The sequence below is a fragment of the Esox lucius genome, chromosome 19 (assembly GCF_011004845.1).
Source record: "Esox lucius isolate fEsoLuc1 chromosome 19, fEsoLuc1.pri, whole genome shotgun sequence".
Lineage (NCBI taxonomy): Eukaryota > Metazoa > Chordata > Actinopteri > Esociformes > Esocidae > Esox > Esox lucius.
The window spans coordinates 22,539,134-22,556,256 of record NC_047587.1 but is presented as its reverse complement, the minus strand read 5'-3'; the positions used below and the strand labels follow the sequence as shown (position 1 = coordinate 22,556,256).

General features: G+C 41.4%; 1 protein-coding gene across 2 annotated transcripts; it reads right to left on the bottom strand.

Moving 5' to 3' along the window:
* Positions 1-162: 162 nt before the first annotated feature.
* On the bottom strand, positions 163-14,345 carry znf592 (zinc finger protein 592). Of its 2 annotated transcripts, XM_010896534.3 has the most exons (10): positions 14,074-14,345; positions 13,452-13,537; positions 11,051-13,353; positions 10,777-10,955; positions 10,490-10,663; positions 7,500-7,659; positions 4,698-4,952; positions 3,581-3,693; positions 3,156-3,297; positions 163-3,047 (listed from the first exon to the last, which is right to left on the bottom strand). In XM_010896534.3, the coding sequence occupies exons 3-10, from the start codon at positions 13,331-13,333 to the stop codon at positions 2,565-2,567; spliced, it is 3,789 nt and encodes a 1,262-aa protein (XP_010894836.2). In that variant the 5' UTR covers positions 13,334-13,353; positions 13,452-13,537; positions 14,074-14,345; the 3' UTR covers positions 163-2,564. The 2 variants fall into 2 exon arrangements, with proteins under 2 accessions (XP_010894836.2, XP_019896036.2); XM_020040477.2 differs by lacking the exon at positions 13,452-13,537.
* Positions 14,346-17,123: the final 2,778 nt, after the last annotated feature.

Sequence of the window (17,123 nt, the reverse complement as noted above, 5' to 3'; positions counted from 1 at the left end):
TGATAACGAGATTATCAATATTATTCATTTCACCTATCATTGGTCATAATGTTATGGCTGTTTGGTGTACGTCACTGGTTCCATAAAGATTTGGATTAAGGCCTCTAGGAAGCTTCTGAAACAAACAAGGCTTATTATCATCAGGAAGGGATATGAGCCATATCATTTGAGTACAAGGCACCTTGATGCTGACATGTACATGTTTATTTGCAATTATTGAATTAAACATTACAGCAAGGCACAATGGCCAATGCAGGTTGAATACATGTGATGGCTTAAGAAATGCTGCTAAGAAAAGGTTCATTAACTACTGTGTACATGGGTTAGCTTACAAGTCTTTAATATTTTGTATATTATCAAAAGTACAAATTTGTCTTGACAGCCTATATAAAAACACTGAGTTGTAAGATTTTGTATCAGCCACTGTAGTTTAACAGTGGATCTGTCTTAAGGATGGATGCTGACTGAAATAACCTAACCCATTATGAAATGAACATTTTATACAGCACTTAAATAAAGTTCCAAAGATAAGTCAATGTGACTATAAATATAAATCTCCAAAGTAATTTATAAAATTGAGTACTGTGGGAGATAATACATTGAGAATAATAACAATACATTTTACACTGTGGCAACACAAAAAAGAGAAATCTCCCAATGCATCTGAAATTTAACAATCACTGCCATATACTGTGGAGGTAGGAAAAGCTGGACAGGTCACTGCAGCTTTTTTTTCTTCACATGCACTCAAATATGCTATAAACTTTTAAACCGAATCACTGCTCTTCCAACAACCTAAGCACACTGCTTGCAAAGCAGACGCTTTCTTAAAATCAATGAACAGTCACCAACGATCACATAAAAAAACATTGATTTCAAATGAATAATTGCTAACTTTTATCAGCCGACAAAAGCAAGAGTAAAAAAAAATGTAGCAAGGCATTCAACTCCAACACGTATGTAAATAAAAGTGCTGTTTTGGTGGTTTAACCCGCTTTGACAATAAATGAATGTTAAACAATTTTTGGTATTGATTTGATATAATTACCTAGGTCACAGTAAATATCAATGTAAAGTAAGATAGAAGTGGCAATGCTGTTACATACCATCAGCATTGTCTTGACCAACCTGAAGCGCCACTTATTTAGTAAGGCAAAAAATTACTTAAATATTAAACCAAGCATATGATATGGCTGCCAAAAGCTAAAGTAAATACATTTTCATTAGGCTATCAAACCAAATGCAGAGTGTCTTGTCAGTATAAGCTAACTGGAGACACAAGACAATGAAGATTAACCAAACTGCCTTACCAGGTGGGTGTGGTTGCTGTGTGTGTATGCCTATATACAGACACATACATACATTGTACATATACACAGTCATACACACTGTATAATACAAAACATGCTGGCCCAGGTAAAAAAAATAAAAAATAAACTAATGTATGATAACCGTTGCCTAAAATTACATTTTATATAAAAGAAAGTAAACTACTTTAAATGTCATCCCCATGTTCTTCCATCTAAAAGTGAATAGTTACCTTGCCAGCACATCAATGGTTCCTCCCCAAGGGACTTGGCTCAGGTGCAATTGGGATTGGTAGTAATAAGTCTGAGGTGGGATGAGTTCACTGTTCGATAAGGTGAGATATTTTTAACAACTGAGTGTTTTCGGAGGAACCATTAAACATAGGGAGATCATGTGACTGTTGTTCCTCTCTAGTTCATTAGGAGGGATACGCTAATGATCAACTGGATTTTCAGGAGGGATCCAAAGTCAAAGTCAGAAGTCCCACCCAGTTGACTTCATTGTAGTTACAAATCCCTTCAATGGTGAATACCATGCAAGAACGTATTTCCTAAATAGGGCCTCTCACAGACCTACGTACCGAATTTTTATTGCTTTAAATAAAGCAGGGTGAAGTGAGTGACCTTGCAATTTGCATTTGTAAGCTCTTGATATATCTTCACTATCTGGCCAAATTTGTAATTTTGTAAATAATAGCTCTCTATTGCAATATACAATATTCACTAAAATCTCAACTAAATCGGTTTACATTTTTAATTTACGCACAAACAGGCCATCTGGATGGTTCTGGGTTAATAGCAGCCTTTTCATTTTAGGTACCAATCTGAAAAATATTGCATGGAGTGATGCTTGTCAATAGATGTGGCATATTGTTGAATCATTCATTGACAGTATTCAAAGTGGAATATCTTTTAAATAAAAATATTTGGGGGCAGAAAATCCATTATCGCATACCTTATAGGTCCCTGGGGCTAATTTGTTCCTTGTGAGAAGAGGGACCTATGCTCCATATATTATGACTTTTGGTCAAAAGGGATAAATGGTGTTACCCTTCAAATGAGCTTTTTAAATCACTTTTTATAGCATATAACAAGATATACCAAAATTGGGCCAGGGGTGTCATATAAGGTGTCAAAAAAAGTACCACTTTTGTGCAGTATTTCAAGCATCAGAATTTTTAAAATTAAACCAAGGAAATGGAGATAGCAGCTTAAAGTTTTAAATTGCTGTCAAAAATGTAATTTTGCTTGATGACACTATTCATGAATCTCTAGATGAGAGGTATATGTGGAATGGGAGTTCAGTAATGCAGTTTCACAGTGCAACCTGGTTGAATCCTCTGCACGTGAATATTCAGATGTAACTAATAGGTGTGGCAAGTCCTCCCTCTCAACCACAACCCCTGCTTTACCCACATCCTCTTCCTGCTTATTACTGGTCTCATACTCCACATCCATTGTTTCTTTGTCTTCCTCTGGCTCTTTGACTTTGTGCACAATAAACATGTGTCTGTTGAGAGAAAGGAGAGATGCAAAACATAATCCACAGTGAAGGCACTGGGGAGTGTTTCCATCTGTTTTATGCTGAGGAATGTGTTGCCGGAAATGTGCACCATCCTCTGTTGTAAATCCACACTTAAAGCAGCGAAAATGAGGTTTTAGACGCTTTACAGAGGAGCCTTCTAGAACAGCAGCATCCTGTCCATCTTCCTTAGACTGCACGGCAGGTCTCTTTGAAATCTGCAAGTTAGAATGCTGTTTTGAAATTGTTTTGTATAAACAGAAATATAAATACCAATATAAAAATTTGTATTATTTTTTAATAGAAAAATGTATAATAATAATCACCTCTCCCAATTGTTTGCAGGAATCCTGGGGGGCAGACACTGACATTAGACTGAAGTCTGGATTTTTTATCCCATGCATCAAACTGATGTGGTTCTTCAACATGATACTTGTGGTGAATGTTGTCATTTTATCTGTGCAATACCTGTAAAATAAGAATAGATTACATCATGTACTAAAAACAGTCAAAATACAGTACATCGTCAGAATAATAAAATATTCTGATGATAAAACCCACAAGAGGGTACAAAGATCTTTAAAATGCTGGTTGCAATGAGCACTGAAACTTCACCCTGAGTTAAGGAGCAGCAAAGGAGTGATCAATTATAAGTTGCAGTGGCCTGTGCAGTCAACATTTGCTGTAGAGACACCGAGGGGGCAACTACAGTTTCCCCAATCTTTCCTAAAGGACAATAATGTACTCTCACCAGCAAGTAAAGGTTTTCTTCTTTGCATCGTGGTCATTGCGAATGTGTCTTCTCAAACTTGTAGAGGAATTGAAAGACCTCTCGCACTGCCGACATGGATACCTCTTTAGTGACTGAAAGCACAGAGAATTCAAATGTACACAGAAATGTAAATCAAGTGCTGAGTAAAAACCCTCTGGTGAATACTGTGCACTGCATATAAGCCTGGAACATCTACATTCTCAACCAGGGCTATTTAAAATGTATCCTACGAGGTCCGAAGCCTGCTGGTTTTCTGTTGTACCTCATCGTTAACTGCATCCACCTGATATCCCGCATCTAAATAATTCCCAGGTTAGATGGTTTCAAAAAAAAATTGAAGAACGGTCTTTGAGTTCCAGATTTGAATGAATACCACTGTTCTAAACCTTACCAGGGTCTACAGGTCCCTATTCCAACAAGCCCACTGAAGGAACCTACAGTGAATTGCATAAGTATTCAGCCCGTACATTTTTTAACAGTTTGTTGATATACGTGTGATTTAAACTTATTTTTGTTTTATCAACAATCACCACAAAATATTTGTTATTGTGGAGGATCATTTTTATATAAAATAATTATAAAACACAGCAACACAGTAAACTCTTGACAGTGACATTCTTTTTTTGGCTATGTATACTATGGATTTCAGGTGATACAATAAACCATTCAGAAATTAAAAGTACATTTTCCACCACACTATACTGCTTTGATTGATGATTGTAAACAACAAACGTATAGGAGCCTATGTTATAAAAACGACTTAAATGTATACTTTTTTAAATGACATGGTATATCATCATATGTAAACATGTGAGATTGGAATTTTAATAGTATTTACAAAACTTATTTTCAGGTCTATTTCAACCAAGGAAATACATATGTAAAAAAATGTATGGGGACAAAATCACACAGACACACACAGACAGACACACACAGAAAATATTTGGTATTGACAGAACTCTCCATAAGTATTGGGACACTGAAGTCAAAATTTATATTTTTGATGTACACTCAAGTCATATAAAAAGATTAAAAGATGAAAATGAGGCAAATGTTTGTTTTATTAACTAAGGTAAAGAAACAAATGACTTCTTACCCTCCCATGACTGCTCTTCATGTGAGAAATGTAAGCTTCTCGATCAGGCAGCCAATGCAAGCACTCTCCACAGGTCCAGCCAGAATTCTTCAAATGGAGCTTTCTGTTCTGACCAGCCAAGTTGGCCCTCTTTCTGGTTCCAGTGTTTACCTTTGGCTGGTGGAATGCTAAGGTAACCTCTTGGTGCTGTGCAGTCATCTCTGTTGTTTTTGCGCTTTTCTCCATCTCCTCTTTGAACATCCCTCCATGTACCCCCTGTGATAAACAGTATTTACAAGAGCCCAGGTCAGTCCATGGTTAACATATACTGTAAAGAAGAAAAAAAAGAAAAAGGCAGTCACTTGTTCCCTAAAATGTCTCCGGAGCACACTTCATTATTTCTCATACTGGATCTTATCAGACGTTTGGTTTAAACGTCATTGTTACTTAGCACAACATCAAGCATCACTGTGTTGTAAGTGTTCTTTTTTCTACAGCCAATTAGCTACAGTACATATCCAGTGTTTGGTGTCAATATTATTATCCTTTTGTTAATTATTGGACAGGAATTAAATGATAAATTAATGGATTTCATTATTCTAAGTTGGGTTATAGAAATTTTGGTTTACTGTACTTAAGATTTCTACATTATGGAAATGTAATGTCCATGAATGCCTTCACTGTGTCCATCTACATATTAGACTAGTAGACATTCTATTGTGGTTAGGTGCATCCAGCCTAGTTTCTGCTTGGCTATTTTCCTAAGCCCCCAAACACATTGGCTCCACAACGCTTCTAGCATACAGAGCATATCATTCCCTCTTCATTATGTCTGAGGCACCCGAAAACATTCTGCCATTGAGCATCAAAACTATGTTTATTCGAAGATCTAGCAATCACATTATAAAATAAGAAATCATTCATTAAGATTTTTTATTAATTACAGTCATTATTAACATCATTTTCTATTTTCATTGTTACTATGTTCTTGTCAATTTAACTTGCATTAAAAACGCATCAGAGCTGTATATATTATAGCCATGATGCATTGTTTTTCTCAATCCTTGCCTTGATGCCACTTGCCATTAATCTCCGTCTCTCAATTACCTTCAGCTGGGCTTGGTTCTGCTGCTTGCGCTGATCCAGCTACTTCACGTACATATATTTATTTTGTAAGTGACTGAAATACGTTCATTGTAAATTTTCTACACTGTATATTGCATACATCATGTATTTGGGGACTGTAGCTTACATGCCTTAATCAAATTGTCTTTGCACCAATTATTTTCATCTCACAAATTATATTGAAAAATAATCTGTGTTTCAAGCTCATCGAATGTCATCACTGAAAACCCTCAAATGTCTGTGCTTGAGCCTTGAAAGCCTGGGTCTAGTGATGTCCCTGCTAGTAATATTTCATATTGCAACAAACTGCCTTAGACTTTTAACTGTATTGAAACTATGTACAATGAGGGGGAAAATGATTTGATCCCCTGCTGATTTTGTATGCTTGCCCATTGACAAAATAATTATCAGTCTATAATTTTAATGGTAGGTTTATTTGAACAGTGAGACACAGAATAACAAAACATAAAATCCAGAAAAACGCATGTCAAAAATGTTATAAATTGATTTGCATTTTAATGAGTGTAATAAGTATTTGGTCCCATCTCAATCAGAAAGATCTCTGGCTCCCAGGTGTCTTTTACACAGGTAACGAGCTGAGATTAGGAGCACACTCTTAAAGGGAGTGCTCCTAATCTCAGCTTGCTACATGTATAAAAGACATCTGTCCACAGAAGCAATCAATCAATCAATCAGGGACAAGATTGTAGACCTACACAAGGATGGAATGGGCTACAAGACCATCGCCAAGCAGCTTGGTGAGAAGGTGACAACAATTGTTGCAATTATTCGCAAATGGAAGAAACACCAAAATCAAGCTGGCATCAACTCAACTCGCTGTATTTGGAGGAGGAGGAGGAATGCTGTCTATGACCCCAAGAACACCATCCCCAGCATCAAACATGGAGGTGGAAACATTATGCTTTGGGGGTGTTTTTCCGCTAAGGGGACATGACAACTTCACATCAATGGACGATGGACTGGGTCATGTACCGTCAAATCTTGGGTGAGATTATCCTTCCCTAAGCCAGGGCATTGAAAATGGGTCGTGGATGGGTATTCCAGCATGACAATGACCCAATATACACAGGCAAGGCAACAAAGCAGTGGATCAAGAAAATGCACATTAAGGACCTGGAGTGGCCTAGCCAATGTCCAGACCTTAATCCCATTGAAAATCTGAGGGAGAGTTGCCAAACGTCTGCCTCAAAACCATAATGACTTGGAGAAAATCTGAAAAGAGGAGTGCACAAAATCCCTCCTGAGATGTGTGCAAACCTGGTGGCCAACTACCAGAAATGTCTGACCTCTGATTGCCAACAAAGGTTTTACCACCAAGTACAAAGTCATGTTTTGCAGAGGGGATCAAATACTTATTTCACTGATTAAAATGCAAATCAATTTATAACATTTTTGACATGGGCTTTTCTGGATTTTTTTGTTATTCTGTCTCTCACTGTTCAAATAAACCTACCATTAAAATTATAGACTGATCATATCTTTGTGAGTGGGCAAACGTACAAAATCCACAGGGGATCAAATAATGTTTTCCCTCACTGTATATCCTCCTACAGACATCGGTGCAGGCATTGTCCATTCAATAGCAGAGTGAAGGAGTGTGACCTTGCCCAGAGCTCCAAACTAAACAGTGACGGTCATATTTGAACTAGGTTGAATATGTGGTTGATGATAGCAAACCTTGAAATGCTGCATTAACAGCTGCTTTTGGGTGAAGACTGTGGTGCACTCAGGGCACTTGAACACGCAGGTAGAAAGCTTTTTGGCATTCTGATGAAAGTGCTGAAACAGTAACTGCTTTTTCTTAAACATAGTCTCACATGAACATTTAAAGATTAACCTGCAAAAAAAAAAAAAAAAACTAAATTAGAAAATGTATAACATTAAAAACAATCATAAGAAACCAAGATGGGGATGCAAATGCTGTCAATACTGAGACCACACACTCCTTGCACACACGTTTTGATGCCTTAAAAAGAGGGAACACTGCACTTTTCACCTACTGATTAACACATTTAAAAATAGTACCATCTGAAAAGAAATTCTCAGTTGCATCTCTTTACACCCACACCCCCTTTGGCAGCTACTAAAACTTTCTGTGCACAATCAAATGGAGTTAGCAGCTTATTAAAAATGATTTATAACAGTTAAACCTGGGGATATAAAGGAACAGCTATGAACATAATTCAGTTGAAATATTTTATATATAACCCCGTTTCCAAGTTGGGACACTGCGTAAAACCTAAATAAAAACAGAGTACACTAATGTGCAAATCATTTGAACCCTATATTCTATAGAAAATAGTACAAAGAAAACATATCAAATGTTGAAACTGAGACATTTTATTGGTTCTTGATAAACACTCCCACTTTGAATTTGATGCCATCAACACAATTTAAAAAAGTTGAGACAGAGGTAACAAAAGACTGGAAAAGTTGTGTAATGGTAAAGAACTAAACCGGGTGGAAGATCACACAACTAATTAGGTCAATTGGCAACAGGTCAGTGACATGATTGGGTATTAAAAGATCATTACAGAAATTATGGGTCTGTCAGAAGTGAGGATGGGGCGGGGTTCACCACTCTGTGAAAGACTGCAGGCAAATAGTGCAACAATTTAAGAATAACGTTCCTGAATGTAAAATTGCAGTTCGGGGATCTCATCACCTAAGATACATAATATCATTAAAAGATTCAGAGAATCCAGATAAATCTCAGCATGCAAGGGACAAGGCTGAAAACCAATATTGGAGGGATGTGATCTTCAGTCCCTCAGACGGCACTGCTTTAAAAACAGACATGATTCTGTAGTAGACATCATTGCATGGACTCAGGAACACTTCCGGGAACCACTGTCTGTGAACACAGTACGTCGCTGCATCCACAAATGCAAGTTAAAACTCTACCATGCAAAGAAGAAACCATATATAAATAAGATCCAGAATCAGCCTAGGATCCTTTCCATGGTAAAGAACAACGCCTTCACAACATCCAGCCAAGTGAAGAACACTCCAGGAGATAGGCATATTATTATCCAAGTCCACCATGCAGAGAAGACTTAACGAGAGCAAATACAAAGGGTTCACCACAAGGTGGAAACCATTCATAAGCCTCAAGAACAGAAAAGCCAGATTAGACTTTGCCAAAAAACATCTTAAAAAGCCAGCCCAGTTCTGCAACAACATTCTTGGGACATATGAAACTACACTGAAGGGCCAGAAAAACTGGTACAGATGAGCCCATACAAAATACTACAACGCCACCCATGCATGTCATTGGTTGCGCCTGCCAGTGCATATATAAACCAATAGACATCTGTAAAAGCATCTAGAGCTGTTTACGCCATGAGAAGTTATCATGATTTAATAGTTTAATAGTTGGTTTAATAGGTGGAGCTTGTTAGATGGGTCCTAGCATTTTGGAGAAATTCTGATTTTCACATACTACTATTTCAAGGGTGTACCATAAATACAAGAATTCTGGCAAAACATGAACTCACGACAGCAGTGGGCCGTAAAAAGACTGGGAGTATGTGACCAGAACCCCCAGCTCGAGAACCCCTGGTGAATACTCGACACACAGCTATGTGCCTCGCCTGGGCTCGGGAACACTGCCACTGGAAACGAGTAGCCTGGTCGCGTTTTGGGCAGATGGAAGGATCCATGTTTGAAGAAAACCCCATAAGCCATGGATCCTGCATGTCAACAGGGCATTGCCTGCTAAGGATTCTTGACAAAGTATTAAAAATGACCATTTTATTCATGATTGTGTTCATTTGTCCAATTACATTTGAGCCCCTGAAATGAAGGGACTGTGGATGAAAATAGTTTAAATTCCTAAACATTTCATACAATAGTTTTGTTTAACCCCTTCAATTAAAGCAGAAAGTCTGCACTTCAATTGCATCTCGGTTGTTTGATTTGATTTGTATGACAAATCCATTGTAGTGGTGTACAGAGACAAAAGTGTCCAAATATTTCCAGACCTAACTGTATAGACATTTTGAAGCAACATATGCTGCCAACCAGCTGAAAGGGTGCACATGGTCCAGCTGCCAACAGCATTTCAGGGAAGTCCTTGCTTATTTCAGCAAGGCAATTCCAAACCACATTCTGCACGTATTGAAACAGCATGGCTCCGTAGTAAAAGAGGTTGGGTGCTAAACTGGCCTGCCTGCATTCCAGACCGGTTATCTATTGAAAACATTTGGCGCATTATGAAACAAAAAATACGACTAAGGAGACCCCGAAGAGTTGAGCAGCTGAAATCCTGTATCAAGCAAGAATGGGAATACATTTAACCTTTCTAAACTACAGCATTTGGTCTCCTCGGTTCCCAAACAATTAGAGTGTTGCAACACAGTGGTAAACATGCCCTAACATTTTTTAAACATGTTGCTGGCATTAAATTCAATATGTATTTTTCCAAAAACAATAATATTCTCAGTTTCAACATTTGATAAGTTGTCTTTGTTCATTTCTATTAAATACAGGGATAATAGCATTTTACCCAGCATCCCGACTTTTTGGTAAACAGGGCTGTAATTTTTTTGTAACTTTTATATTTTAATGGAGAAGATTTTAAGGTAACAAAATGTGAAAACTGCTCGTAGACATGCACTACTGACTGTATGGAATTGCACAACATTGACTTAGTTACACAAACTCACTGAGGAGACTCTTTGCTGGCATTGTGCTTAGTTGTCAAATGCATTTGACATCCATCAGAAGACTTGAAGGCAACTGGACAGATGGTGCACTTATAGAAGACCTCACAGTGTTTGTCCTCAATGTGACTCTTCTGCACATTAAATGACATGAAAATCATATCACAGTGAAGACACCTGAAAAAGCAAAGGATTTACAAAATGTAGACAAATGTATAGAACAGTTTTGTATTTCCACTGAGTCCCCTTTAAGGTCCTAAACAAAGGAATAAACTTCACTATTGACTTACTTAAAGCCGGCCTTCCGCGCATAGTGAAGACAGTTCTCTTTTACATGCTTCTGTATGTCAATGGAGCGACTCAGCGCACCGCACTCAGGACAGCAGTAAGGGGACTTGTGTGTATGAATACGCTGGTGAGCCCGGTAGCTGCACTTGTTGGGAAGCAGCATTGAGCACACCTTGCACATCTACGTGAAAAAAGTACACAAAGCAAAACATTCAGAAGTACTAATCTTTCTGTAATTAACATTTCAAACATAATTTCAAACTGATCTACACTCACCAGCCCATCAATATCTTCCGAAAGCCTCTGGTAATGGCCTGCCAGCGCTCTGTAGTCGGAAAGCTGCTTATCACACTCCAGGCAGCAGAGTCTGTGACGGTTGACTTTGTCTGGATAGAGGGGCATGACTGGCTGGCTTTTAGGAGAGGCAGATGGGGGCACATGGGAGCCCACGTGTACAGAGGATTCCGACATAGTGTGTGCAAATATCTGCCCCTCTGCTATAGGTTTCATGATGAGCTGTGTGCACTGCATCACCACACCTCCGTTCTTATGTTCTCTGGCATGTGCCAGCAAAGCACACTTGTTGAAGAACACCATGGTCTTGGCACAGTGGGTGCAGGCTACCTCAATGTGCACACTCCTCCTGCCATAATGATAGGACAGGCTCCTCTCTACCCCAAACGAGTCACCACATTCAAGGCAGCAATAGCCGCGTGGGGGCAAGCTGATGTTGCAGTCAGGTGGTGGGCTCAGGTTGGGTACATATGTGGGTAGAGGGTTGCCATTACTTAACAGCCTGTTTAAGGTTCCCGCTGCTGTGCTGGGAATGGCAGCACGTGGATAAGGGGCAGCTTTTTTCACTTGATGCACTAGCGGAACAGTACTGCACACCACAGATGTGGACAGTGGTTGTTGTTGGCTCTGTTGATGGGAGGTTGTGCGAGCCGCGACGGAGGCAGCAACACTGTGAGGGACCAGGTTCAGGTTAGCTAAGTGCATTGCCTTGGGAAGGAAGCCTGTATTGGTAGAATTACCAGCTTGAGTTGATGGAATCTTTTTTGGTGTAGAAGGCCCGTGCTGGGCAACTGGCATAGATTTCAAAACAGGACTACTTATCCTATGAAAAATAGTCGGGGATGGCATTGGTCCTGGCCTCTTGGGGTTCCACTCTAATCCGTTGTCAGTAATCTTGGACGGCACAGGATCAACTGGGGTACTTTTAACGGGCATATCAACAATAATATCACGTATCACATTATGAGAAGGAAAGGGAGACAAACTAAAGACCTCCTCTACCATCATACTCTGGGACGGAGAGGATTCCACAGATTGGGCCTCTTCATTTTCTGAGTCAGGGACTACACTGGTAACTGTGCGTTGGATTTGCCCAGTTGTGGTTTTAATGGTCTTTATTCTTACCCTTGGTATGGCTGGGGGTGAGCCAGATGCCTGAGCTGGGGATCGCTTGCCACTACTGTCACTGCAAATGCTGATAGGACTGTCAGGTGGCTTCATTAACCATCTCACAGCTTCAAGACTCCTGGGACTTGATGGCGACATGGGCACTTGCAGATTAACTTTTGTGTTGCCATCACGTGCCACTGACATGTCTCTAGAGGTTGGTAGTTCACTGGGATCCCGTCTGGCATTCAGAGCCACTAATGCCTCAAGACAAGATGATAGTTTGGATGTTGGTGTTTTGACACATGGATTACAGGTGGGCATATTAGACGCTGCCACTATTTTAAAGCTATTGCTTGATTCAATATTGTTATGCTCATTCGTGGGGACCACCGGACTACTACAACTATCTCTGCTGCCCTTTTGGTCAATGAGATTCCTGTCAGGCATCTTCTCTGTCCTGGTATTCTCTGCTTTCACAGATTCTTCTTGGCTTCTTGGAAGCTTCTCAGGTGTGTCACAGTCTACTTTATGGCACTTGTCAACCATGGTGCAGGACAGTGTTTTTTTCTGATGTTCTGATATTGGGGGTTCTGCAGACATAAACATGGAGACAGCAGGGAAGTATGGCCTCTGTTTTGGATAGATATCAACCCCATCGCTTTGGATTTCTTCAGATTCTGGACTAGAGATGGGGCTGAACTGGGAAAATGAGTTGGAAAAGGACAGTGTTCCATCAGGACTGTGCTGGGCAAAGGTCTTCCCTAAGAATCCTCTTGATCTGTCCCCATTCAAAGCACATACAAAAGATTTTGAACCACAGTGGCCTATCTCATGACAGTCCATGGAGGCATCTGATCCCTGCAACCCATTTTGCAATGGGTGTCCGAAGTATGGGCCCTCTCCTTTTTCACCACTATCAGATAACTCCTGGCAACTTGTGTTCTTCACTATAACACTGACAGCAGGAACATCAGACACACCTAGAGATTGGTGAACAGATAAGCGGTCATCGATACACATCGCGGAGTGTTTCAGTTGGCTTTCGGTCTCATCGTGATTCTCCTGGATGGTCTCTTTGGCATCCAAACTGGTGGCATCAGGGATGTCAAAAGCAGCCAAAAGATCATCAAAATCAGGGGTCTTCATGTCACCCATGTTTGAATGTTTATAAAAACCTGAGAAAACATCAATGTCGAACATAAGCAAAAACTGGGACACCAGAGATAAGGCAAATCCATGAAGGAAATAAAACTGAGGATATTTCACAATATACCATTTGGCCCGTGTTTATGTTTGATGCTAAAAATCTGCGGGGTTTTCAGTCGGCCTCATGTTTTTCTGCTCCCTCTGTGCAAATACCTGAGGTCAATTAACAGAAATTACGTTTAGTTGAAGTACATTAAAGACAGGCATACTGTTAACCATTCGTGCTACAATTGTAGCTCGCTGGCAAGCTAGCTGTCAAAAAACTGCGTATTGTTCTGTACTCTAAGTGTATGGCTAGTTACGGTTAGCTAGCACACTGGGAAGCTATAAGAAAATCGAACTAAAGTCGAACATCATACAATACTGTCAGTATATCACCAAACAACGTATTATATTGCTATGAGAACATTTTAAAGTCAAGCTGTAAATACAGCTATTAGCAACTAAAATGTCGAGGGTGGACAAATATTGTAAAGAAAATGTGCAGTTAGCTTGTAAAATATTTCGCAATGTAGCTAGCTAACCGATGTGAAACTAACGTTTGACAGTTTGGAAACTGGCTAGCTGGCTCGCATTTTTCACACTTGCAGGTATAGTTAGTTAGCTAGTTAACTAAACGACAAGTTGGAACATCCAGCTTTGAAGTTAAAAGACACATTCGATTATTCCCCGATGGAATAATTACTTACCACGTTGCAACTTCATAATTCTCCCCAGGCCTCATCATTTTTAGTGTACTTCTTGGATTGCAAAATAACACCAGGTAGCTAACATAGCTAACTTCTTGCATAGATAGCTAGTTGCAAGCTTTTCTCTAGCTTGCTACCCAACTTATGACAGTTAAATACATCTGCCATCAGTCAAGTGATGTTGATCCAAAATCGATCCGATATTTAATACTACCAACTAATGAAAAAATTAAAACGCAAGCAGCGTCTTGTTAGCAACATTTTAAGTTACTTCCGGGTCAAACCATTTCAAAATAAAGGTCTCAACGTAATATCCGAAAACTGAATTATGCTTGACCGGAAGTCGTTATTACCAGAGATCGTAAACATATATGATATTGGGCGATGTTACCTCTCCCGAAAATGCTTAAATGTTCACTTTTTAGAGCTGAAAAGTTCTCCTGGTTGTGCTGCTGATTTAGTTTCTGCCTGATGATTCCTGCTGTCACTGCCAACAGCTGATCCAGATTCTGCCTAAAGACTCTAGACAATGCCAACAGACATTTTTGCCCTGCTGTTGGTCCTCTGAACATACAAAAAACATTGATGTGGCCCAAAAGATCATTTAGTTCTATAATCTTCACCTTTGCTTTGGTCTTTGTGGTTTCAGGCTGAGTAACTGCTGATGGGTGTGCTCCTGATGGGGCAGGAACAGATGAATACGTAGTGTTGGTTTTTGGGGGATGCTGGTTTGTCCAGGGGTGTGATGGCATTAGTCCCCTAGTGGGTCATGCTGAACAACTCACTGAACACAAATTTTACAAGACTATGGCTATACACCTGGTTCCTATAATCCTTGAAAATCTTGACATTAAATCTCATCTTCATCCGTTTATCCGGTATCGGGTTGCGGGGGCAGCAGCTCCAGCAGGGGAACCCAAACTTCCCTTTCCCAAGCCACATTTGCCAGCTCTGACTGGGGGATCCCGAGATGTTCCCAGACCAGTGTCGAAATATAATCTCTCCACCTAGTCCTGGGCCTACCCCGAGGTCTCCTCCCAGCTGGACGTGCCTGGAACACCTCCCTAGGGAGACGTCCTGGGGTTATCCTTACCAGATGCCGAACCACCTCAGCTGGCTCCTTTCGATGCAAAGGAGCAGCGGCTCTACTCCTCACGGATGGCTGAGCTTCACACCCTATCCCTAAGGGAGAAGCCAGCCACCCTTCTGAGAAAACCCATTTCAGCCGCTTGTACTCGCAATCTTGTTCTTTCGGTCATGACCCAGCCTTCATGACCATAGGTGAGGGTAGGAAGGAAAATTGACTGGTATATCGAGAGCTTTGCCTTCCAGCTCAGCTCTGTTTTTGTCACAACAGTGCGGTAAAGCGAATGCAATACCGCCCCCGTTGCTCTGATTCTCCGGCCAATCTCCCGCTCCATTGTCCCCTCACTTGCGAACAAGACCCCAAGATACTTGCACTCCTTTACTTGGGGTAATGCCTCATTCCCTACCTGGAGGAGGCACTCCATCGATTTCCTGCTGAGAACCATGGCTTCAGATTTCGAGGTGCTAATCCTCATCCCAACCGCTTCGCACTCAGCTGCGAACCGGTCCAGTGAGTGCTGAAGGTTACAGACCGTTGATACCATCAGGACCACATCATCCGCAAAAAGCAGCGATGAGATCCCCAGCCCACCGAACTGCAACCCCTCCCCACCCCGACAACGCCTCGATATCCTGTCCATAAAAGTTACAAACAGGATTGGTGACAAAGGGCAGCCCTGGCGGAGGCCAACCCCCACCTGGAACAAGTCCGACTTACTACCGAGAACCCGAACAAAGCTCTCACTTTGGACTTTGGACAGGGATTGGATAGCCCTCCTCACCCCATACTCCCGCAGCACCTCCCACAGTATTTCCTGGGGGACCCGGTCATATGCCTTCTCCAGATCCACAAAACACATGTAGGCAGGATGGGCATATTCCCAGGCCCCCTCCAGGATCCTTGCAAGAGTAAAGAGCTGGTCGGTCGGAATCCGCATTGTTCCTCTTCAATCTGAGGTTCGACTATATGCCGAACCCTCCTTTCCAGTACCTTTGAGTAGACTTTCCCAGGGAGACTGAGAAGTGTGATACCCTTGTAATTGGCACACACCCTCTGGTCCCCCTTTTTGAACAGGGGAACCACCAACCCGGTCTGCCACTCCTTAGGCACTTTCCCCGACTCCCACACAATGTTGAAGAGGCGTGTCATCCAAGACATCCCCTCCACACCCAAAGCTTTCAACATTTCTGGACGGATCTCGTCAATCCCCAGAGCTTTGCCACTGTGGAGTTGTTTGACTACCTCAGTGACTTCTGCCATGGAGATTGACCATGCTTCCCCATCAGCCTCCAGCTCTGCCTCCACTATAGAGGGCGTGTTAGTGGGATTTAGGTATTCCTCAAAGTGTTCCTTCCATCGCCCAATTACCTCCTCAGTTGAGGTCAACAGTGTCCCATCTTTACTGTACACAGCTTGGATTGTTCCCCGTTTTCCCCTCCTGAGGTGGCAGACGGTTTTCCAGAAACACCTTGGTGCCAACCGAAAGTCCTTCTACATGGCTTCCCCAAACTCCTCCCACACCCGCTGTTTTGCCTTTTTCCCAGCAGAGGTCGCAGCCCATCGGGTCTGTCGGTACACTGCAAGGCCTCCTTCTTCAGTCGGACGGCTTCCCTGACCACCGGTGTCCACCAGGGTGTTCGAGGGGTACTGCCCCTTGATGCACCTAAGACCTTTAGACCACAGCTCCCCGCCGCAGCTTCGGCAATGGAGGCTTTGAACATCGACCACTCAGGTTCAATGCCCCCAACCTCCACAGGGATGCCAGAAAAGCACTGCCGGAGGTTTGAGTTGAAGATCTTTCAGACAGGCGCCTCCTCCAGACGTTCCCAGTTCACCCGCACTACCCATTTGGGTTTTCCCGGTCTGTCCAGAGTCTTCCCCCACCCCCTGACCCAACTCACCACCAGATGGTGATCGGTTGACAGCTCCGCCCCTCTCTTTACCCAAGTGTCCAAAACATGCG

Bases quoted from the DNA above. Each gene is read 5' to 3' on its own strand.
- znf592 (XM_020040477.2), bottom strand. The intron at 4,953-7,499 runs GTTTGCTATCAT...TGTTTATCACAG, and splicing joins TGTTAATGCAGCATTTCAAG to GGGGTACATGGAGGGATGTT. The intron at 3,694-4,697 runs GTAAGAAGTCAT...CTGTGCTTTCAG, and splicing joins TGAAGAGCAGTCATGGGAGG to TCACTAAAGAGGTATCCATG.